At 40.6% G+C, this 24,533-nt stretch overlaps 1 protein-coding gene across 4 annotated transcripts in view; it reads right to left on the reverse strand.

Moving 5' to 3' along the window:
* Positions 1–24,533, reverse strand: part of LOC124136725 (adhesion G-protein coupled receptor V1-like) — a 168,052-nt gene that overhangs the window by 17,696 nt on the left and 125,823 nt on the right. For all 4 annotated transcript variants that reach the window (XM_048401180.1, XM_048401247.1, XM_048401155.1 and 1 more), the window contains 20 exons: positions 23,368–23,640; positions 21,084–21,236; positions 20,291–20,511; positions 20,027–20,186; positions 18,918–19,080; positions 17,595–17,708; positions 16,387–16,568; positions 14,812–14,994; positions 14,434–14,595; positions 13,280–13,367; positions 12,662–12,811; positions 10,812–11,005; positions 9,092–9,232; positions 8,185–8,340; positions 6,260–6,406; positions 5,567–5,712; positions 4,920–5,121; positions 3,447–3,553; positions 2,833–2,949; positions 2,114–2,221 (listed from right to left, as the gene is read on the reverse strand). In XM_048401180.1, the coding sequence (XP_048257137.1) occupies positions 2,114–2,221; positions 2,833–2,949; positions 3,447–3,553; positions 4,920–5,121; positions 5,567–5,712; positions 6,260–6,406; positions 8,185–8,340; positions 9,092–9,232; positions 10,812–11,005; positions 12,662–12,811; positions 13,280–13,367; positions 14,434–14,595; positions 14,812–14,994; positions 16,387–16,568; positions 17,595–17,708; positions 18,918–19,080; positions 20,027–20,186; positions 20,291–20,511; positions 21,084–21,236; positions 23,368–23,640 (3,167 nt within the window). The remainder of the gene's footprint in view (positions 1–2,113; positions 2,222–2,832; positions 2,950–3,446; positions 3,554–4,919; positions 5,122–5,566; positions 5,713–6,259; positions 6,407–8,184; positions 8,341–9,091; positions 9,233–10,811; positions 11,006–12,661; positions 12,812–13,279; positions 13,368–14,433; positions 14,596–14,811; positions 14,995–16,386; positions 16,569–17,594; positions 17,709–18,917; positions 19,081–20,026; positions 20,187–20,290; positions 20,512–21,083; positions 21,237–23,367; positions 23,641–24,533) is intronic.

Consider the following 24,533-nt stretch of genomic DNA (forward strand, 5'->3'; position numbering starts at 1 on the left):
AGTTGGGTTTAACGCCGCTTTTAACAGTATTCCAGTTATATCGCGGTGTGTCAGCTTAATGTGGGAGGAAAGCCCGAAGTGATGCAGGTCTCAGACGTTTACCACTTCGGTGAAACCCACAAGCATGGGTATGGTGCTGACAAACCCAAAATCATAACTGGGGCGAACCGGGATTCGAACCCACAATAATAGGTTTCTGGCATGCCCAAGGGACGCAACTCTGCACAGCGAATCGCGGCGCCTTAGACGACTGGGCCACCCGTGCCCCCAACTTGTGCACTTTGTGCCGGAACTACTTTCAGTCTCCCTCTATGACACTATGGTTTTCAGAGTAATATCATGAAGACGATGTAAGAAAATACAAAATAAACTGAACAGTTTTTTTCATAAAAATATCAAATACTGTCCGGTCATACGATGAGATAAATATGTTCTCAACAGGAAAACCAAATAGCCTCTATGTATTGTTCAACCACGTTATTGCAACACATTTGTCAAATATGATAACGTGTATCAATATAATCTTCAGAACTGTTTTATGATAATTTTCATTATCAAAATTGAAAAGATATTAGCAAAGTACAGACATGGAAGGTGACTGTCCAAGAAGTGACACCTCTATGCCGTACACAGGCTATTGCCATTGTCATAAGCTGACCCATCAAAACGTGACAATGCATCTATTTAGAGTGAATGAGTGAGGAAGTCGTATCAGGACAGGAAATACAAGCATTTTCACACATCTTGTCAGGAGTAGCTCTCATGACCACCATTTTACAGATTTTTGTTTGTGTAACTCCTGAGGCTAAATACTTTTTAAAAAAGTATTCCAGAATGTCACATAATGGTTCCCAACTAACCCTGTCCCCTGAGGTCTACGACATGCATGGTCCCCAACTAACCCAGTCCCCCAAGGTCTACGACATGCATGGTCCCCATCTAACCCAGTCCCCCAAGGTCTACGACATGCACAGCCCTCAACTAACCCAGTCCCCCGAGGTCTACGACAATCATGGTCCCCAACTAACCCAGTTCCCCAAGGTCTACGACAATCATGGTCCCCAACTAACCCAGTCCCCCAAGGTCTACGACATGCACAGCCCTCAACTAACCCAGTCCCCCGAGGTCTACGACAATCATGGTCCCCAACTAACCCAGTCCCCCAAGGTCTACGACAATCATGGTCCCCAACTAACCCAGTCCCCCAAGGTCTACGACATGCACAGCCCTCAACTAACCCAGTTCCCCGAGGTCTACGACATGCATGGTCCCCAACTAACCCAGTCCCCCGAGGTCTACGACAATCATGGTCCCCAACTAACCCAGTTCCCCAAGGTCTACGACATGCACAGCCCTCAACTAACCCAGTCCCCCGAGGTCTACGACAATCATGGTCCCCAACTAACCCAGTTCCCCGAGGTCTACGACAATCATGGTCCCCAACTAACCCAGTTCCCCAAGGTCTACGACATGCACAGCCCTCAACTAACCCAGTCCCCCGAGGTCTACGACAATCATGGTCCCCAACTAACCCAGTTCCCCGAGGTCTACGACATGCACAGCCCTCAACTAACCCAGTCCCCCGAGGTCTACGACAATCATGGTCCCCAACTAACCCAGTTCCCCAAGGTCTACGACATGCACAGCCCTCAACTAACCCAGTCCCCCGAGGTCTACGACAATCATGGTCCCCAACTAACCCAGTTCCCCGAGGTCTACGACAATCATGGTCCCCAACTAACCCAGTCCCCCGAGGTCTACGACAATCATGGTCCCCAACTAACCCAGTTCCCCGAGGTCTACGACATGCACAGCCCTCAACTAACCCAGTTCCCCGAGGTCTACGGTATGCATGATCTCCAAGTAATCCAGTTCCCCGAGGTCTACGGTATGCATGGTCCCCAACTAACCCAGTTCCCCGAGGTCTATGACATGCATGATCTCCAAGTAACCAAGTTCCCCGACGTCTATGACATGCATAATTTCCAAGTAACCCAGTTCCCCGAGGTCTACGGTATGCATGGTCCCCAACTAACCCAGTTCCCCGAGGTCTACAGTATGCATGGTCCCTGCCTATAGACCATAATCACTCCCTCAATACATTGTGACTCACTTCCTCTTTTCCCCTTCCTTTGTGATGCTGACCAGGGTGTCTTCCAACAGCTTCATGTTATTATCATCCAGGTCATCTCTCACTATAGTGTCCAGTTGAGCCAGAATCCTGTCATCACGAATAAACGCAATCATGAACAAACAGGTCATAATGTTCAACATTAATAATAAACGTGTAACAATGAACATAATGCCATAATGAAGGAACATGTAATGATGAACAAACATCATCATGAACAAACAGGTAGTGATGAACAAAAATGTGATGATGAACAAACATCATCATGAACAAAAAGGAAGTGATGAACAAAAATGTAATGATGAACAAACATCATGAACAGACAGGTGGTGAGGAACAAAAATGTAATGATGAACAAACATCATGAACAGACAGGTAGCGAGGAACAAAATTGTAATGATGAACAAACATCATGAACAGACAGGTAGTGAGGAACAAAAATGTAATGATGAACAAACATCATTAAAAAACATGTCATCATGCATAAGAATGTCATAATGTTCAAACATAAATAATAAACAGGTATATAACAATGAACAAACAAATCAAAATAAACAAACATGAAAAATGTTCAAACATGTAACAATGAATAGACATGTCAAAAAGTTCAAACATGTCATCAAATTCAACCATGTAATGATGAACAAACATGTCGAATTTCAAAAAATAATTATGTACAACCATTGTGGATTAGTACTTACTTCTGTATGTTTGGATCTGTAAGGGGTGTGTTAAGTCTTTCAGCAATTGTCATCCAGATGCCGACATCTTTCTGTTTCACGATGCGAACTGTGGCTTCTGCATTGCTGGCATGAAGGCTGTAGAAATGTAAAACAACGGCATTAACAGCCTTCAGGACCCATGAAGATCCGGGGTCGAATAGGTCTTCAGCAACCCATGCTTGCCGTAAAAGGTGACTATGCTTGTCGTATAAGGCGACTAACGGGATTGGGTGGTCAGGCTCGCTGACTTGGTTGATGCATGTCATCGATCTCAATTGCGTGGATCGATGCTCATGATGTCAATCACTGGATTGTGTGGTCCAGGCTTGATTATTTACAGACCGCCGTCATAGCTGGAATATTGCTGAGTGCGTCGTTAAACAACAAACCAACCAACAGCTTTTAGTAGTTCCAGGATTATCATCATGCAGGGAAATTATAGAATGGTCTTCTGGGACCCCAAGACTTACCCTCGTCCAATTGTTTGTGTATAAAAAACAAACATTATTTCATGTTTTTAACTCTGTGTAGACTCACTCACTAAGAGTTACTAACGTTAGCTGATTCCTTAGATAGACAACTGCATGCCCTACCTAGCTTCGTTTGTTGGGAGTTTGAGTCTGAGACGGAACTGTTTGGGTAGAGGGTTGTTGGAGCTTGTGATTGGTGAGAGTTCGACATCAATAGTCTTCAGGGAGTTCTGGAATGAATAAGGAAACATTTGCAAGACTTGGTAAGGCCCGACATTAGTTTTTGTTTGTGAACCGATTTTTTGTGTGAAAAAGGAGTAATTGATAGGTGTGACAAAACTAAAAGGAAAGATATTTCATATTATTGTTCTTCAAAACGCTTTCTGATTTTTAATGTGCTTGTGCAGACTTGGTCAAGCTTGTCTTGCAGTTTGACCTACTGTCTTCCAGCTTATCCTATTGTCTTTCACTTACCCTTTTGTGATGCACTTAACCTATTGTCTTTAAGTTTCACCAATTGTCATTGTCTTTCAGTTTCACCCATTGTCTTTTAGTTTCACCCATTGTCTTTTAGTTTCACCCATTGTCATTGTCTTTCAGTTTCACTCATTGTCTTTTAGTTTCACCCATTGTCTTTCAGTTTCACCCATTGTCTTTCAGTTTCAACCATTGTCTTTCAGTTTCACCCATTGTCTTTCAGTTTCACCCATTGTCTTTCAGTTTCACCCATTGTCTTTCAGTTTCACCCATTGTCTTTCAGTTTCACCCATTGTCATTGTCTTTCAGTTTCACCCATCGTCTTTTAGTTTCACCCATTGTCTTTTAGTTTCACCCATTGTCATTGTCTTTCAGTTTCACTCATAGTCTTTTAGTTTCACCCATTGTCTTTCAGTTTCACCCAGTGTCTTTCAGTTTCACCCACTGTCTTTCAGTTTCACCCATTGTCAGTGTCTTTCAGTTTCACCCATTGTCTTTCAGTTTCACCCATTGTCTTTCAGTTTCACCCATTGTCTTTCAGTTTCACCCATTGTCTTTCAGTTTCACCCAGTGTCAGTGTCTTTCAGTTTCACCCATTGTCTTTCAGTTTCACCCATTGTCATTGTCTTTCAGTTTCACTCATAGTCTTTTAGTTTCACCCAGTGTCTTTCAGTTTCACCCATTGTCTTTCAGTTTCAACCATTGTCTTTCAGTTTCACCCATTGTCTTTCAGTTTCAACCAGTGTCTTTCAGTTTCACCCATTGTCTTTCAGTTTCACCCATGTCTTTCAGTTTCACCCAGTGTTTTTCAGTTTCACCCAGTGGCTTGTTTAACCTGTTTTGTAGACTCTTTCCACTTTTTTTAGAGGTGGCAGAATCTGAATACTTACGTATAGTTGGTTGGCAACAATTATATACAGTCCTAAGACCAATCTCCTGTGCCCTTCCATTCCGTCCCCCATAATAAAATGACAAGTCCCTTATAACATTTGATGAGTTCACTTTTTCATAGTGATATGTGAAAGTAACCAGTTTTAAGTATACCTGAGAAGTATGTAATATATCAGAAATATATCCCAACTTGAGTAGATATGAGCAGTTAGTTTGTGAATAACAAACCTGTGACCCAGCTGCAAACGTCAGAGTTCCAGACTGGGACTTGAAGTCTTGAGACGCAACTGCAGGATAGATGTCAACCCCTGACTCTTCAATCTTCAGAGTCTCAAATGTCTCATAGGAAACTTCCACGTCGTAGGTCTGTCCCATGGTGCGTGCAACTGTCAAACGCACGGTCTTGTCCTCATCGCCAACAATCGCCAACCTACACAATGAGTGAGTGGAGTTTTACTTCTGATGTACTCGCTGTGCAGAGTTGCGTCCCTTGGGCATGTGGGTTCGAATCCCGGTTCGCCCCAATCATGTTTCTAGGTTTGTCAGCACCATACCCATACTCGTGGGTTTCACCGAAGTGGTAAATGTCTGAGGCCTGAATCACTTCGGGTTAAGCTGACACCCCATGATATAACTGGAATACTGTGAAAAGCGGCATTAAACCCAACTCATTCACACAGATGGCTTATCATATCAAAGATGAGCTTCTGAAAAACTTTTAAATAGCTAAAAGATGAACTGCAGAAAACCATGAATGATCCCATGCTGTGACCTAGAGTCAGAATATCTCTTTAAAGCATTACAGTGGCGAGAAAATATAACTGCAACAACATTGCATGCAGTCTTTTAAAACATGACAACCAGCGAGTACTCACAGTGAAGCCTGGTTGAAACCGATCAGTCCTCTTACAAAGTCACTTGTGGCGATGACCACGGTAGCAAACAGACTTCCCTCCTCCAGCTCAGCATCCTCCACTGCTGCCAGGAGCTGGACCACGAACTGGAACTCCTCCTCAGGGTCCTGTCAGAACGTTGGATACATATAGAGAATCTCACCCTCCTGTCTTTTGATATCAAATATATCAACACGAGTTGATAAAAGTGGGAAAACTCTGAGGCTCACCGAGGATTTTTTCCACTTTTATCAACGAGTGTTGATATATTTGATATCAAAAGACACTTGGGTGAGATTTTATTTATCATTCAACATCATTCTTCCAACTTTTTTGGTTTGTAGACAGTAATTAGCAGTGTCTTAAGTGTAAAAAGTACTGCAAACAGCTTCAGTAGCAGAGCCATTAGTGATGTCATTTGATTGTGACGTCATGGTAACCAATGATGTCACAATGGTCTGCAAAGCATTGTGATGCAATTTCATTGCACCGATATCTACAGTGTAGATATTGTTTGATCTCACCCAAGCGATATCTCCTGTGGGACTACACACGCTGGGGAACACATTGGAGTCTGCAGCACTTTAGATCATTGGCCCCTCTCTGAATTAATTTAGAAGGGAAGAAGTACTGGGCCTGTATCTATGCACAGATATGGTAACTTCTAGTGCTTACCTTATCATCAATAAGGCCCACAACCAGAGAGCATGTCTGTTGCCCTGCTGGACAAACAGTGACCCCTGAGACAGCTGTCAGCTGGGAGGACAAAGCAGCATCCTCTGTGTCCGAGGAACTCTGGGATTTCTTGGCTTTCCACGACACCTACACAAATACAGAGATGTGATCCAATGTACGGCCTTTTAGGGCCATTTGTTTTTTTAATTTATTTTTGATATTATCTTGAGATTTCAAGATCCTAAGTTGAAATTTCAAGAAACTAAATTGAAATTTCAAGATACTATCTTGAAATTTCAAGATACTATCTTGAAATTTCAAGATATTAAGTTGAAATTTCAAGTACTAAGTTGAAATTTCAAGATACAGAAGTTGAAATTTCAAGATATTAACTTGAAATTTCAAGATACTAAGTTGAAATTTCAAGATAGTTTAGAAACAAATAGAGAGATATAATCCAATGTAATGCCTTTTAGGGCCATTTGTTTTTAAAAAATTTTTTTGAAATTATCTTGAAATTTCAAGATCCTAAGTTGAAATGTCAAGAAACTAAATTGAAATTTCAAGATATTAAGTTGAAATTTCAAGATATTAAGTTGAAATTTCAAGATATTAAGTTGAAATTTCAAGAAACTAAGTTGAAATTTCAAGATAATAAGTTGAAATTTCAAGTACTAAGTTGAAATTTCAAGATACAGAAGTTGAAATTTCAAGATATTAAGTTGAAATTTCAAGATACTAAGTTTAAATTTCAAGATATTAAGTTGAAATTTCAAGTACTTAGTTGAAATTTCAAGATACAGAAGTTGAAATTTCAAGATATTAAGTTGAAATTTCAAGATACTAAGTTGAAATTTCAAGATAATAATTTGAAATTTCAAGATAGTATAGAAACAAATACAGAGATATAATCCAATGTACGGCCTTTTAGGGCCATTTGTTTTTTTAATTTCTTTTGGATATTATCTTGAAATTTCAAGATCCTAAGTTGAAATGTCAAGAAACTAAATTGAAATTTCAAGATATTAAGTTGAAATTTCAAGATATTAAGTTGAAATTTCAAGAAACTAAGTTGAAATTTCAAGATAATAAGTTGAAATTTCAAGTACTAAGTTGAAATTTCAAGATACAGAAGTTGAAATTTCAAGATATTAAGTTGAAATTTCAAGATACTAAGTTTAAATTTCAAGATATTAAGTTGAAATTTCAAGTACTTAGTTGAAATTTCAAGATACAGAAGTTGAAATTTCAAGATATTAAGTTGAAATTAAGTGTGTTTAATCCTATCCTATACTATACTCTTGAGTAAAACTTTCCCCAGGATAATATTTAGGTAGGATGTAATCCTTGATTACACTTTAACCACTAGGCTAACCGACCGCCCTGACATGCATCAACAGCTGCTGGGTCGTTATTCATCGTACCAGTACAGTGATTTATTTTAACGTGACATCAGTTTTATATGTTGTTTAGGACAATTTACACTTATGGTCCATTCAATTTTATCAACACAGCATGATTTCAGATTTCCAGGCTTTTGAGATAGCAAGGTTTCATGTAGAAGTTTATTGTTTGTGAGATAATAATCTAGCATACTTGAAAACAATTGTTTCCTTATCAAGATATTTGTCTAAAGGTTAGATGCATTTACTTCATTAACAACCAAAACATTGTCCTTGAACTTATCAGACACTAATGCATCTGTAAGTATGTGATTTGTATGTGAAGTATGTAACATTTGTGAGCTGTTGCCATAATTAAGTAGTTAAACATTGTAACAAGTCCTATATGAAATTGCAACCCAAACATTTATGGGCTATTTTTACGAAAAAAGCAATCAACAAGTGTTGATGTGCAGATAACATTTCAGTTGTTCCCAGATATCATTACAAGACAAGTAGTTTGAACATTAGATTTAATCTCACCCTGACTTCCCCGAAGAACGCCAGCTGCCGAATCAGAGTGAGGGTTGCGTTGGGATTGGCTGTGTCTTCGTTCACTCTCACATTCTTGGATGCTTGTGCAAACCCAATCCGTCCATTGGATGTGTCACTGGCCTGGATTGTTATCATTGCAAAGCCCTGCAGAAGTAAGTTATGTATTTACTAGATACAGTAAGTTCATTTCTCATAGTTTATATATACTGTACTCGACGTAATAAGTGCCCCGCTCTAATAAGCGCCCACGGCGATATTTGCTAATATATTGGCTAGAGAACAATCCCAATTAGCACCCCTTCCGATTGATCAATGTACACAAGACTTATTTATTCATGTATAATACGCACTCGTGCATTATATGCACCCTTAATTATGGGCAATTAAATTCTGGAAAATATATCTGTTGTGCATAATACGCACAGACTTTTGTTTTGTATCATTTCAGGCAGTTAGCATAAACAACGAAATTTACGATCTGTTTTTTTCTCACCAAAATTATATTCTAATAAGAGCCCCCTATTTCTAATTTTGAGAGCGCCCTGGGCGCTTATTGCGCCGAATACGGTATATCAAAATATTGAGTTACCAGCTGGTTGCATTGGTCCTACCAGATAAACCAGGAGAGACATGAGTTCTTTTATAATCAGGACTTGCACCATCAAGAGCAGTACGTATTATCAATGGCATGCAATAACGGCACTTCAACTGCAAAAAGTCATATCTAGTGTTTCAGTAGTAAACAATCAAAACATTTCAACAGAAAGAAATCATAGGACTTAAAACACCTGACCAAATACACATTAATAGGGCTATATGATACATTTCTATTGGCAACAATGCAGCTTTCATGTCTGAACAAGTATGTGAGACTTTTTGACCAGCAGCATCTTACCCTCTTCCCGCCATCGGGATCTCCGCGGCCTACCCTGGCGCCACCTACAGGATCCGTCAGGTATACAAGCACCACCTCTTTCGGCTCCGCGGTGTCGTCATCAAGGATCGTCACGTTAACTTGCTTGCTGACCTCCCCTGCCTGGTGGAGCAATGCGTGTTACCGTCAGTGCATGACACAACTCAAACATATCTCTAGGCCGAGCACAAGCTCTTCAACAAAGGCTACTAGCCAAGAAACATACAAATGGCAGTAAGGAAAAATCATGTATTACCGACAGACAGGAATGAAGATTTGAATCATATTAGAAGCCAATAAAGGTCACATGAATGCTTGTTACCATGGAATTGCTTATTAAAGTTGACCAATGTGTCATGAGGTGGTGTACTTTGATCAAAGGTAGTCAAAATCAATCATGCTTTGTTAATACAGAAGGGTGACCAGTTGAGCTAACAAAAAAGTAGTGCTACAGTACTGTAGCTCACCTGGATATGTTGGCAACAGTTTCACATGTCAACAAAGACAGACACTACAAAACAGTTGCTGTCAGCATTTCTATTCAAACATTTTCTGCATAGAGACCAAAAGTAACTAACTATCGAAATCGAGAACAAAAGTAACTATCCAGGATGTTTCGAAATCTGCATTAATTAATGTACAGTTGTAGAGAAGTGTTGCAACACAATACAGTTAAAGTTACTTTACACATAGTTTCATCTCTGAGCCTCACCAACCTATACATTCATCACCACTCTCCCCTTTCTGTAACCTGCAAGCAGACTTGTCCCCCTATCGATGAATGTTGTGTGTGAAAATACGACAAACCAATCAGAATGTGTGTATGACTTCAAGTACCTCTGTCAAAGAATCCCTCGGGAAAATTTTTTGATTTTACACATGTCTAAAAAATAGACTAAACATATACCCTAGATACAGTTAAATGTATTCAATAATGCTGTATAAAAACCCGATGTGTTTTAAATAGCATCTGGAATATATATGAAATGGGGGAAATATACGTGAATCATTATGCAACAAGTTGACAATTCTCTTAACTATGCCCATTTGCGCTTAGACAGAACCCAATTGCAAAAATGGCCACGAGAGGGGTACAAGTCGCTATTCAGCTTGTCCTGGAATAACACAAGAGGGGCACGAATGGAGTCGCTGTTCAGTTTGTCACGGAATAACACAAGAGGGGCACGAATGGAGTCGCTGTTCAGCTTGTCCCGGAACAACACAAGAGGGGCACGAATGGAGTCGCTGTTCAGCTTGTCCTGGAACAACACAAGAGGGGCACGAATGGAGTCGCTGTTCAGCTTGTCCCGGAACAACACAAGAGGGGCACAAATGGAGTCGCTGTTCAGCTTGTCCCGGAACAACACAAGAAGGGCACGAATGGAGTCGCTGTTCAGCTTGTCCCGGAACAACACAAGAGGGGCGCAAATGGAGTCACTATTCGGCTTGTCCCGGAACAACACAAGAGGGGCACGAATGAAACCTTTAATAAAATCATTCTTTCTAATGTCATAATGTTTTTCCACTTGTTACACAAAAAAACATAGTGAAAAGGTAATGATGATGATGATGATGATGATGATGATGATGATGATGATGATGACAACGGACAACTTGCTGCCACATGGGCTGTCAGGCAAGGTGAGCTAACAACGAATGTAGTGGGATTCCCCACCATGCTTCATGATGATCATCAACCAACCTGTAGGACCACTGTAGTGTCCAGCACTGAATAGTCTGTGCCTCCAATGGCTTTGGAGGCGGGGTCCCTGCTTTGGAGTACCTCGCTGATGGTGTTGTTGCCAGTGCTGCCAGTGTTGGTGGAAATTTCCGATGTCCACGATTCATCTCCTCCAACTGTCCTAACCCTCACAGATACTTGTCCAAACACTCCACCTTGGTAAACAGATTGTTGTTTATTTACTACAGTGTGACACTACTAAAAGCTTTTGAAGGTTCAGTATTGTAGGACTGGGAGTGGTGGGGTAGTCTGGAGCTTAAAGCATTCAGTCGTCATACTGAAGACATGGGTTCATTTCCCCACATGGGTACCATGTTTCAAGCCCCTTCTGCCAATATGTTACTGGAATACTGTTAAGAATAATGAATAACAAGACAATGTCCTCTCTCTCAAGACCTACCTCTGGCAAGGGGCGAGAAATTGAAGGTCGATGCTTGATACTTTTGCACATTACAAATGACTGTAAAAGGTTAGCTGTAAGCACTATTCAAACCTGCCCACAGTCCTAAATATTTCGTAATTGTTGTGAATTTGCAAGTTAAATACAAAAATATGATTTTTTTTCCCCCTTCATTTTCTCAATAAACCTAAACATTGTAAACTTATTACAATGTGTAAATGTTCCGAAACACCAATAAAGATAGGTTATTATTTAGCATTATAAACCTATTCATTGGGATTGCTATTAAGTAAGAGGCTTCTTTCTATAGGCATTAAAACCTATTGTGAGGTTTTACTTTCCAGTCGGGTTAAATCTCATAAACAGGGACGTTGTAATGTCCCTGGGATTTTATATAATATTCCTTGGATTTTATAGGATATTCAAGTCATATTTGCTATAATATCCCAGGGATTTTATTAATGTAACTTCCGTTCAGATTGTAACATGTAATGAAATGTAAAATCAAATGACAAATGTTTTCTTTTTATTCCCGAGGATCGAACTCGCAACCTTCATATCTGTAGCCCAGTGAGTGTACCACAAGGCTACAAAGGTGTTGATAAGCCACACTTGTTTTTAGAATGTCCATTAAAAGATCCGTACGCCAGCAACAGATATTTTATGCGCGTTTCCTAAGGTTCATGGAAAATATGTTCGAAACATAAAATTGTTGATAAATGTTGTTTTAAGTTTCTTTTTTCGGTTTATAAGTATGGAAAAAACATTTTCTCTCGGTTTTGGTAGACAGAGCATTCGCTGGGGGCTGGGAAAAACTGTGGGGGCTTCGCCCCCTTGGTTTTTCCCTCTCCCCAGGGCATGCTCAGTCTACCAAAACCTGTGAGCGTGTTTTCTCCAATACTTAAACCGTCACGCCAAAGACATGGGTTCGATTCCCCACATGGGTACAATGTGTGAAGCTGATTTCTGGTGCCCCCATCCGTGTTATTGCCAGAATATTGCTAAAAGCGGCATAAAAAAACAATACTCACTCACTCAATTCTCGCTACCTTTCTTGGGCACACCAGAAACCTGGGATCATGGGTTCGCCCTGATTATGTTTCTAGGTCGGTTAGCACCGTACCCATGCTCGTGGGTTTCACCGAAGTGGTAAATGTCTGAGACCTGCATCACTTCAGACTTTCAGACAACATTAAGCTGACATGCCGTGATAGAACTGAAATACTGTTCAAAGCTGCATTAGCTGCATCCAACTCACTCACTCACTTCTCCAACATGACCTACCTGTCCTCATGACTGTGAGGACGATGGCCGTGAACTTCTGCTGACATGCCGTGATAGAACTGAAATACTGTTCAAAGCTGCATAAACTGCACCCAACTCACTCACTGACTTCTCCAACATGACCTACCTGTCCGCACGACTGTGAGGACGATGGCCGTGAATTTCTCCTGTGTGGTGAAGGTCCAGGGCTCCAGACACAGGACCCCGTAGGGGTCGTTGCTCTCCGTGATGGAGACAGTGGCCGTGGAGTACAGCTCACTCAGCCTTGGAGAGGGCACTGCGGCAGAGAAGCAGGTATCTCAACATTTACAGGGAGAAAAAAAACAGTTTGGCGTCTACTAGCCCAAACTTCTGATACTATTTTCAGCAGATATTGGTGTAACCATATGGACTAATATTAGCTATGATTAGAAGACCATAATTGATTTTACTAGACAGACTTCAGATATTATCAAAATATTATGTCAATTTAACAACTGTTAAATCTGCCAGTCATCTACATGTTTAATGAAAATATATTGGTGACTCTTACTTCCAAGAAAACTTGTCAAGATATAAGATTTATGTTGTGGTATTGTAATCTGCATGTCAACAGGGATGTTTCACCAGGGTTCTTAGGGTAGGGAAACATGACTACTCACCAGGGTTCTGAGGGGTGGGGCACATGACTACTCACCAGGGTACTGAGGGGTGGGGCACATGACTACTCACCAGGGTTCTGAGGGGTGGAAAAAGGACTACTCACCAGGGTTCTGAGGGGTGGGAAACATGACGACATCAGTTAGGTTCACATGGAATGTTTCTGTTTCCTCTGGAAGAGTGTCTGTATAAATCTGGCAACACAAGAGTATCATAAAAAATAAAATTCTCAATTAATGTTCAGATCGTCTGTTTATCACAGTAGGCAAATAAGACTTAAGTCATGAGTTCTTTGAGTGGCATTTAGAAGTTGGAGTGGTGAAGTAAGACGAGTTCTATGGACTCAAGAACTAAAGAAGTTGTTCATCCATAGAACTCGTCTTACTTAAGTCATGAGGTTATTCACGAAACAAACCAGCAGAAGAGATTGGTGAGTAGTGCCATGGCACTGTAGCTCACCTGGATAGGTAGACAACCGTTTCAAACGTCAACAAAGACATACACTTAAAAACAGTTGCTGTCAGCATTACTGTTAAACTATAATTATATAAACACTGACTGCAGACGACAGTCGGAAATATAAAACCAACTATTCACAATGTTAATAAATCTGCAAGAATTAATGTACTCTTGCTGCTTCATTCAACAGTTAATATCACTTCAAAGTTCAACTCTATTAACCTCATAAACCTTCCATGAAAATCCAGAACTGTTCTATTTCCATACAATACAAAATCCCAATGATTTGAACAACATATGGCGTCATCATAAGTTTTGTTTTGTTTGTTTGTTGTTTAACACCGCACAAAGCAATATTCAAGCTATATGACAGCAGTTTGTAAATAATCGAGTCTGGACAAGACAATCCAGTGATTGACATCATGAGCATCCTTGACATGCATCAACCAAGTCAGCGTGCCAGACCACCCGATCCCATTAGTCGCCTCTTATGACAAGCATAGTCGCCTCTTATGACAAGCATAGTCGCCTCTTATGACAAGCATAGTCGCCTTTTATGGCAAGCATGGGTTGCTGAAGACCGATTGTACCCCGGATCTTCACGAGTCCATAAGGACCAGGTGAGCTAAAAATGATGGAAGATAAACCTGTATAAATATATGAAGTGTCACTTACTGTAAATTATTCATTTAGGACAAAGAGTGCAAGACAACATCTAACTCAAACATACAGATTCAACAACATGGCAAGACTGGATTGGTTCTTCTGTGGCCTATGAAAGAATTTCAAAGTTTCACTCACTTCAATGTTGAAGGTTGCAGATACTACGCCTTCATTCATCTCTGCGACACCACCCCGTATCGAACGGTAGTCAATGTTGCCTTGTGCTGATGCACTCTGGGTAGAGTACCTGACCTCCACTCGGCCGACAGAGCCGTACAAGCGATTAACAGTCAAGGTCACCTGTATAGCATAGAAAACCATTGGACAACGAAATACATTCACATTTTCTCATATTTCCTTTCTCTCCATGGGCATAAATCTAAACAACAAAGAATAGATGACCATTTTAGTAAGTTTATCAATTTCATTGGAAAGAAATCAAGGAGGATATATATTAAAGAATAGGGATATTCATGATCTTATTAGGATATTTATATTTTTCGGAGATTAACACACCTGTCGCATACTCTCGGTAACCTGAGGTGAACGCGAGTTGACATCAAACTGAATGAGTCCATATGGTTCTATCCTGGCCACTGATTGGTCCAGCACAATTCTAGCTCCACCGTCCACAGTTGTCTTGGGTGGGCCCGGAAGACGGACTGCAAATAATTCAGCTTGGTTTTGACGGAGATTCACCTGGAGAAAAAGGATGTGATGACATGTATTCTGTAATGACAATTCAGAGGCCACCATGATTGGTGTGATATGACCTCAGTCAAGTCAAGTATGTTCATAAATGTATATACCAAGATCCAACAGAGTACACAGAGTGGAAGGGGATATAGGAATTGGTGCATAGATAGGTCTAGTGGTGAACTGGTGCCTTTTGATAGTTTGGAATTTTTGTAACAATTTTTTTTAAGTTTCCATGGCAATGACTTTGACTGTAAATGGTGGTAGTGCTACTTTCCAGAGCGGATCTTCAAAACCGTACAATATGTCTTCACCAAACTTGGCACATAGATAGGTCTAGTGGTAAACTGGTGCCTTTTGATAGTTTTGAATTTTTGAAAAAAATTGGAGTTTTCAGAAAAATGAATTTTTGAGCTTCCATAGCAACGACTTCTACTTAGACTCAAAAAGCTTGTTTCATTTCACGATAAAACACTGTCCTAACATGACATCATTTCTGGAGATTCGAATATTCGCTTGCAACTTGATGACATCATATATTAGACATCATTATGTTTGAGAGGGAGGTGTCTAGTAAGTTGTTGCCCACAGATGTTGCTGGATTACGCAGATACAGGCAGTGGCCAAACCATTGCATCCAAAGTGGGGGAGATATGACAATCAGTATTAGGAGAAAAGGAACAGATGATCGACATGAGGATTATGAGAATATGCGGAAAATGTCGTAAAATGGACATGTTTGACATTTCCGAGGTCGTATTCTATGTAGGGAGTCATCATTATTAATATTTGCGAAAATATTTTTAAAGCTTGTACATTGTATCAACATCCTAAAGAGGCTGTACATAATGTTGATATATCATAAGAAATAAACAACTCGTGGTCGTTGTTTGTCATGAAATAAAATACTGCAGGGAGAACATACCATTAGGGGCACAGCACTCTCCATGCAGTACATTGGGCAAAGTAAATGAGTCAGACTTATTACAGTTAACACCTTTTTGAAGTAAATCAGCAATGTTGTATCAGTGACAGATAATTTACTTCAGTCATTTCATCACTAGAAAAAATACTCATGTCATGAAATGACACAGTCACTGATTTCACAGTCTAACTGTATCATATATATCGGGGGATCATACGTTTTCTGACGTCATACGTTTTGGACGGACATATTTATCGCAATTGCTCACTCCATAACAGGTCTGGAGCATCACACAGGCATTGTAAATACGCAGATGATGACTTGTTTTTAAGAGAAAGTTGTCTTTTATGAGCGAATGAGATGTTTTACAGTTGTACATGTGATTAGAAAGAAAACTATGATCGTTTCTTAAGCGTCTGAAAACCCCAAACACGGGGGGGGGGGGTTACTTTAAATCTGGTGACACCAACCTGCACAGTGAAGTTGGCTGCCTCCATGCCATGTGTCATTGGGACAGTTCCAGCAGCACTTGTCACCTCCCCACTGAGGGTATTGGCCGGCAGCTGGTCGGTGGGTAGGCCAGACACCCAATCCACATTGATGACACCATATGTTCCATCACGCTTGACTGTCAACAGAACTGTCTTGGTGTCTGGAATGGACAAACACAAATGTAGACAGATATAGGCCAAATTTCAAAACATCCATACAGATTTCCCACTTCATACATTGTCCTAATGGTTTCACCGCCTCCGTGGTCTAGTGGTAGAGTGTCCGCCCAGAGAGCGAAAGGTCCGGGGTGCGATTCCCGGCTGTGTCATACCAAAAGACTTTAAAAGATGGTACTTGTTGTTACCCTGTCTAGCGCTCGGCATGAAGGGGCTAAAACAAGGACTGGTGGGCTCGGAGTCAGTATCCTGTGTCTGAGTGGGGTATTCATGTTAAACTGCGGCATGGTATCTCAGTGAGCTAGCACTATAAATCGGCATCAGTCCGGACTAGTACAAGCAGCCACACACACACACATGTGCATGCACATCACTATATATATAAGTGCAATAATCTTGGACGCGACGTTAAACAGCATTTTAACCTCACCTCCTAATGGTTTCAGTGATCTCAAAATAGGCATCATGTCGGTAAACATACAAAAAATCTAAAACAAGACAACAAAAGAGATTTCAAAGTTTACTAAAAACAGATGGACAAATTACCAGAGAGGCAACAGACAATGCAGAACATTGATCTAAAAGGAGAGCTAAAAGTTATATCACTTCATGTGATTATGAGGGAATTTAAACTGGTACAAATGGTTTGATATATGAAAGATTGCCATCCTGTTTACCTCAAACCAAGGACCCATGAAGATCCGGGGTAGTATAGGTCTTCAGCAAACCCATGCTGGCTATAAAAGGCGACTATGCTTATCGTAAGAGGCGACCAACGGGATCGGGTGGTCAGACTCGCTGACTTATTTGATGCATGTCATCTTATCCCATTTGGGTGGATCGATGCTCATGATGTCAATCACTGGATTGTCTGGTCCAGACTCGATTATTTACAGACTGCCATCATATAGCTGGAATATTGCTGTGTGCGGCGTTAAACAACAAACAAACAAACAAACAAACAAACAAACAAACAAACAAACAAACCTCAAACCAAGACAGCTACGTACCCTCATTCACATTGACGATAGTCTCCTTGAAGCTCACTTTACTGTTGGCAGCTGGGGCCGGGACTGGAATCTTAGCCTCCGTCTGACCTCCCTTCAGTCGCGGTGCGTCAGTCACTAAATGTCATGAACAATGAATTGTCCATCTACACTCATGACTGTCATTGTCATTAGCAAAAACTGGTCTGATCTATCCCCTCTATTTAACTAAAATTTAAAAAAGTAGTCCCAAGACAAACAAAGCAAGGTATCTGATAACATACATTCATATAAAGTTCCCCACATTTTGTAACGCAGTTTCAGATATTCACATTTCTGGAACATCATCAACATTGGCCAGTGATTGTAGATAGTGCTGCATCAAAGCAGCTTAGAATTACTGTCCTCTACACAAGTTTCAGCTGAACATGTTTTATTGAAGAAAAAATATAAATAAAATCCCAATGTAATACCAAGTATAATTGTACCTCAACCTCTCAATGTCTAAGTCATGTTTTCATTCAATGAGGTAACTGTAGAAACAGTGCAAGAATACAATGTTCGATGAACCACCCTACTTATTGTACAGTGCTAAACACTTCTCCGCCATGTTTCTCTACAGATACATCCACAAATTGGGAAGACCCTATCTAAACTCCTGGGAATATTAGTGTTTTGAACAAGCAGACATTGCATTGATGTATGGAGCTTAAAAGTAGTTCCTGCTAGGCGCCCTCATTTGCATATTTATTGGTTCGTGATATAAGGCTTGGATTGGCTTATCGTATCGATGGCACTATCCATAATATGATAAAAAACATCAGCTGTTCTGTCTGCAATCCAAATAGTAGAACCTCAATGAGGGAGCTAGATCTTGTTAGAGCGAAATTGCAGATGAGGAAAATGTCATACAATTATAAACACACAATGCCATTTAGAAAGTGGTCAAACGTAAGAAATGCTACATTCAGAATAACATTTTCTAAGTAAAGTAAAGATTCTGGAACTTTTTTTGGTTGAGACCCGTCCAATCTACACTTGTCAAAGGGGAACACAAAGTATGTGATCTAGACTACCCGTTGTCAGACTTTCATTATTGTGGAAGCCTCGGCGGACTAGTGGGTCAGATCGCTGAATTTGTGATCTGGTATAAGGTGCCTCACTAATGGGACTCAACTCCAAAAAGTACTAGAATCTGTACTTACTGAGAAAGTGTTATCCCAAATATAACGTTTGTTATATAGTCTGTAGGCAATTCCTAATTGGTGTGACAACCACATCTAAAAAAGAATTAATTCAACCATTTTAAACACAATTTCAATTGGGATATGTGCACATGTGACTGACCTCCAGGTCCCAGAAACTGGACACTGTCCAGTGTAATAGTGAAGGTGGTACCAATCTCCAGGAAACCGTTGCCGCCAATGTCCAACACTTTGGTTGCTGATGACTGGCCTTCTTCAAATGTCACAGAATCAGTGCTGGCGCTGACCGTGATGCCAATCTGAGGCTGGAATAAAAAAAACACTGTCACTAGACATTGTCAAACATGTACAGTTTTCAGAGCTCAGCATTCGTTTTCACACCTGATTTATTTCCTTGATTTCATCTCAACCATCAGCATAATGACAAAGACAATTTGATTCTTAAATGATACCTGTGATCAGAAATGTGCTAATTTTGTAACCGAGTAAATATCTGATTGTTAGATTTCAAACATACAAAACAATAATGCTGTGAATAGTGATTCAGTATATAGTGATAACAGTGATATTTATGATGCACCTTATTTTCAGAGGTCATTTAGAGTAATTTTTGTTGCCTGAAATACTTGTGGATGACATCACAGAACAGATCACTGCCAGTAGAATTCCAAACTGGAAAGTGTTTCTATGTGTTTGAGCTAGTTTCAGCTTTATTCAACTTTCAATTACTTTAGGGCTTTGAATAGCAAGGACATACATGTCCCTGGGGCATCAAGGGGTTAAGGCCATTGCGAAGTGTTGAGGCCATTGTAAAGTCAAAGGATATTGTGAAGAAAAGTGATGAGGCAATTAAGTCATAACATTAAGGTCATTGTGAAGTCAAGCACTAAGGTCAATGTGAAATCAAGTGTTAAGGTCAATGTGAAGTTAAAGGTCACTGTGAAGTTAAAGGTCGTTGTGAAGTTGTGAAAAGTCATAGTGAAGTAGATCATTGTGAAGTGAAAGATTATTGTGAAGTCAAGCATTAAGGTCATTGTGTATTCAAACATTTAGGTCGATGTGAAGTTAAGGGTCATTGTGAAGTAAAAGGTCATTGTGAAGTCAAGCATTAAGGTCATTGTGAATTCAAGCATTTAGGTCGATGTGAAGTTAAAGGTCATTGTGAAGTAAAAAGTCTTTGTGAAGTAAATGGCCATTGAGAATCCAAAGGTGATAGTGAAGTCCAAGATCATTGTGGTTGCTTTTCCTGACCTCATCATAGGTAGCTCTATATTCCAGAGAGGTGCGTCCGAAGCTGCCATCATGGCGAGTGAAGTTGAGGTGTAGTCTTCTCTTCAGGTCAGATGGATCCACAGAGATTCTCTGATTTCCAGGTAGAATTCCATACTGTCCATGAGGATTGTCATTATATCTGAAATAGAAGATTGGACATATGACTGCAAACTGCATTATTTCTATTCAATATTCCATGCTTAAAGGAATTCTAGAATGCTAAGTCAGTGGAACCGTATGTACTTTATTTTGAAGGTGGACTGTCCGTAGCTTGTGTCAATGTCTGCGCCTCCTTCTATCCTCTTCAACACAAGCTTGAAGGTCTCTGTCATTTCTGGTTCCTCATCCGGCAAAACACGAATGCTGATCACACTCGCCCGTTCTTCTGCAGCCAGATATATGCTGCCGTTGACGGGCTGTATGTCTGTCACCATTCCTGGAGGGCCTTCGACTTCCCAGAATATCTGGAAGGAAAGCTGCATTAGGAGACCTGATACATGGTCAGAGGGCATTGTAAGACTGAAATATGCTACTGATAAAACACCTGTGGATAGCACGTGGATTAAATATCAGTGTTGTTACTCAATGTTGAAATTTACAGAAATAGACTTGTTATTGTGAATGATGTCAACTACCGAAGATGGAGAGCAATTGTTTTGATATATCTCACATGTCCATAAAGTAGTCCATGCATGAATGTGTCACCACTCACAAGTGATGTGAAGTATGTTGATTTCTTTCGAACTTTTTTGTATATATGCTCAAAGTTACTTCTCCAATATTTATCGATAACTGATCAATATCTTGTTAACAATTGTCGATCTCTATGATCTATATCAATAGCCAGCCCTAAGAACTACACGATTTGCGATCAGCCTGTAGAGTTATGACAATAACTTTGGTCTACCTGTTCAGTACGAACAATACCCATGGCCTACCTGTAGAGTTCCCACAACACCTGACCTGCGATCAACCTGTAGCGTTGTGACAATAACTGTGGTCTTCCTGTTCAGTACTAACAATACCCATGGCATACCTGTAGAGTTCCCACAACGCCTGTGTCAGCTCTGCGGCTCAGCGGGAAGTTGAGGGTGAGAGTTCCGCTTCCGGTAGGCTCGTCAACTTCTCGCTCTGACCGAGCAGCACCATCGAAACCAATGACACCATTTGGGCTGCCAAACTTCTGAACCTGATAAAATAAAGTAAAACAAAACATCTGTTTATTTATTAACAGAAAACAGGTACTTATAACGTCGAAGGCTGTCCATACATCATTACAAATTATCTAGCATGTCAGCATGATGTCAGAAAAATGCCTAAAGTGACCAAGGGATTAAATATGTTCCACTTCGTAACCTCAGAGCATGGGTATAGGGCTGTCAGACTAAGAGTCATGAGAAATCTGGGACTTGAACCCTATGACCAGCAGATCCTGGCACAGCCAAGGGACCTAACTCAGCACTGTGAATTGCAGTGCCTTACACCTCTTGGCAACACTTGTCTCCATAACTATGTGGACAACATAAAACTCCATTGAGGAAATGAGTCAACTTCACACAATAAAAGTGTTGTCTCAACAAGCAAAGTAAATGAAGTTATTTTGTGGATCCCTTATTGCATGTTGCATAACATGGCCATCTTCCAGTAATCTTGATCTGTCCAGCAGTTGAACTGCCCCCTGAAGACCCATAAAAGTGTTGTCTCAACAAGCAAAGTAAAAGAAGTTATTTTGTGGATCCTTTATTGCATGTTGCACAACATGGAAAACTTACAGTAATCTTGATCTGTCCAGCAGTTGAGCTGCCCCCTGAAGACCCATAAAAGTGTTGTCTCAACAAGCAAAGTAAAAGAAGTTATTTTGTGGATCCCTTATTGCATGTTGCACGACATGGCCAACTTACAGTAATCTTGATCTGTCCAGCAGTTGAACTGCCCCCTGAAGACCCATAAAAGTGTTGTCTCAACAAGCAAAGTAAAAGAAGTTATTTTGTGGATCCTTTATTGCATGTTGCACAACATGGAAAACTTACAGTAATCTTGATCTGTCCAGCAGTTGAGCTGCCCCCTGAAGACCCATAAAAGTGTTGTCTCAACAAGCAAAGTAAAAGAAGTTATTTTGTGGATCCCTTATTGCATGTTGCACGACATGGCCAACTTACAGTAATCTTGATCTGTCCAGCAGTTGAACTGCCCCCTGAAGACCCATAAAAGTGTTGTCTCAACAAGCAAAGTAAAAGAAGTTATTTTGTGGATCCCTTATTGCATGTTGCACGACATGGCCAACTTACAGTAATCTTGATCTGTCCAGCAGTTGAACTGCCCCCTGAAGACCCATAAAAGTGTTGTCTCAACAAGCAAAGTAAAAGAAGTTATTTTGTGGATCCCTTATTGCATGTTGCACGACATGGCCAACTTACAGTAATCTTGATCTGTCCAGCAGTTGAACTGCCCCCTGAAGACCCATAAAAGTGTTGTCTCAACAAGCAAAGTAAAAGAAGTTATTTTGTGGATCCCTTATTGCATGTTGCACGACATGGCCAACTTACAGTAATCTTGATCTGTCCAGCAGTTGAACTGCCCCCTGAAGACCCATAAAAGTGTTGTCTCAACAAGCAAAGTAAAAGAAGTTATTTTGTGGATCCCTTATTGCATGTTGCACGACATGGCCAACTTACAGTAATCTTGATCTGTCCAGCAGTTGAACTGCCCCCTGAAGACCCATAAAAGTGTTGTCTCAACAAGCAAAGTAAAAGAAGTTATTTTGTGGATCCTTTATTGCATGTTGCACAACATGGAAAACTTACAGTAATCTTGATCTGTCCAGCAGTTGAGCTGCCCCCTGAAGACCCATAAAAGTGTTGTCTCAACAAGCAAAGTAAAAGAAGTTATTTTGTGGATCCCTTATTGCATGTTGCACGACATGGCCAACTTACAGTAATCTTGATCTGTCCAGCAGTTGAACTGCCCCCTGAAGACCCATAAAAGTGTTGTCTCAACAAGCAAAGTAAAAGAAGTTATTTTGTGGATCCCTTATTGCATGTTGCACGACATGGCCAACTTACAGTAATCTTGATCTGTCCAGCAGTTGAACTGCCCCCTGAAGACCCATAAAAGTGTTGTCTCAACAAGCAAAGTAAAAGAAGTTATTTTGTGGATCCCTTATTGCATGTTGCACGACATGGCCAACTTACAGTAATCTTGATCTGTCCAGCAGTTGAACTGCCCCCTGAAGACCCATAAAAGTGTTGTCTCAACAAGCAAAGTAAAAGAAGTTATTTTGTGGATCCCTTATTGCATGTTGCACGACATGGCCAACTTACAGTAATCTTGATCTGTCCAGCAGTTGGGCTGGGTTCTCCATTTCCATTTCCAGAAGACCCAACGATGCTGAATATCTTGACAATGAAGACTTCCTCCACCTCCCAGCTGGAGTAGGGCTTGACCTTGAGTGTGAAGCCCTTGGGTCCTACCTCTGCATCGGCCCACACTAGCGTTCCTGAAGTCACCTCTTGTCCGTTGTTGGTGTAACTGATGTCACTGGTGTCATCAAGGACGGTGTCAGGGTTATTTGGTCCCATGATTCTCCATGATACCTGTGACGATGACATGTAGAAAGTGAGTGAGTGAGTTGGGTTTAACACCGCTTGTAACAGTATTCCAGTTACATCATGCCGTGTCAGGTTGATGTGGGAGGAAAGCCCGAAGTGATGCAGGTCATAGACGGTAACCACAGTGAAACCCATGAGCACCGGTATGGTGCTGATTAACCATAAACATAATCGAGGCAAACCAAGATTCAAACCCACGATCATAGTTTTCTGGCATACCTGTGAGCGCAACTAAATTACACTGCAGTGAGCAGTATTCCAGCTGTAAAATGATCGTCCATAAATTGGCAGTGCACATGCTTTGCAAATCCTGCAACCGAAAGAAATCTGCACAACGGTTTACTTAACGGATTTTGATTTCACTGTGCAATTTTGATTGGACTATGCATTCGTTAGTCCAGCCCAAATGTAAATCCATAATTCCTGCCTAATTCAGCAAGGGTGGAAACTGGACTTTTATAGTCAGTTAACTCCCTTGCCTCAGGAAGATGTACTACCCGGACCCATGGTTAGTCACGTGATTTAATGACAAAAGTTATTTAAAACTCTGTGGTTACACTACATGTCACTTATGTTCACATTTCGTTTTGACTGTGCATCCATTCTTTCTGACATTTATATGTTTGAATAAAGATAAAACTTCAGGAAACTTCATTGCATGCAAGACCAGAACGTTTTACATTTGTATGTAAATACATTCTGCCAAACTTCTCCCAATCGAACAGTTTGTACCTGTCTCTTACAGCGGGTACCTGGGTAGGGTCGGGTGTTAGGGACTGGGTACCCGGGTAGTAAATTTGTAATTTCCGAGCCCTAGTCAGTAGACAAACAACTATGAATTCAGATTCAATTAAACTCAAACTGAAATCACTTACAGT

The sequence above is a fragment of the Haliotis rufescens genome, unplaced genomic scaffold, assembly GCF_023055435.1.
Source record: "Haliotis rufescens isolate VD_foot unplaced genomic scaffold, xgHalRufe1.0.p SCAF_1, whole genome shotgun sequence".
NCBI classification, from domain to species: Eukaryota; Metazoa; Mollusca; class Gastropoda; order Lepetellida; family Haliotidae; genus Haliotis; species Haliotis rufescens.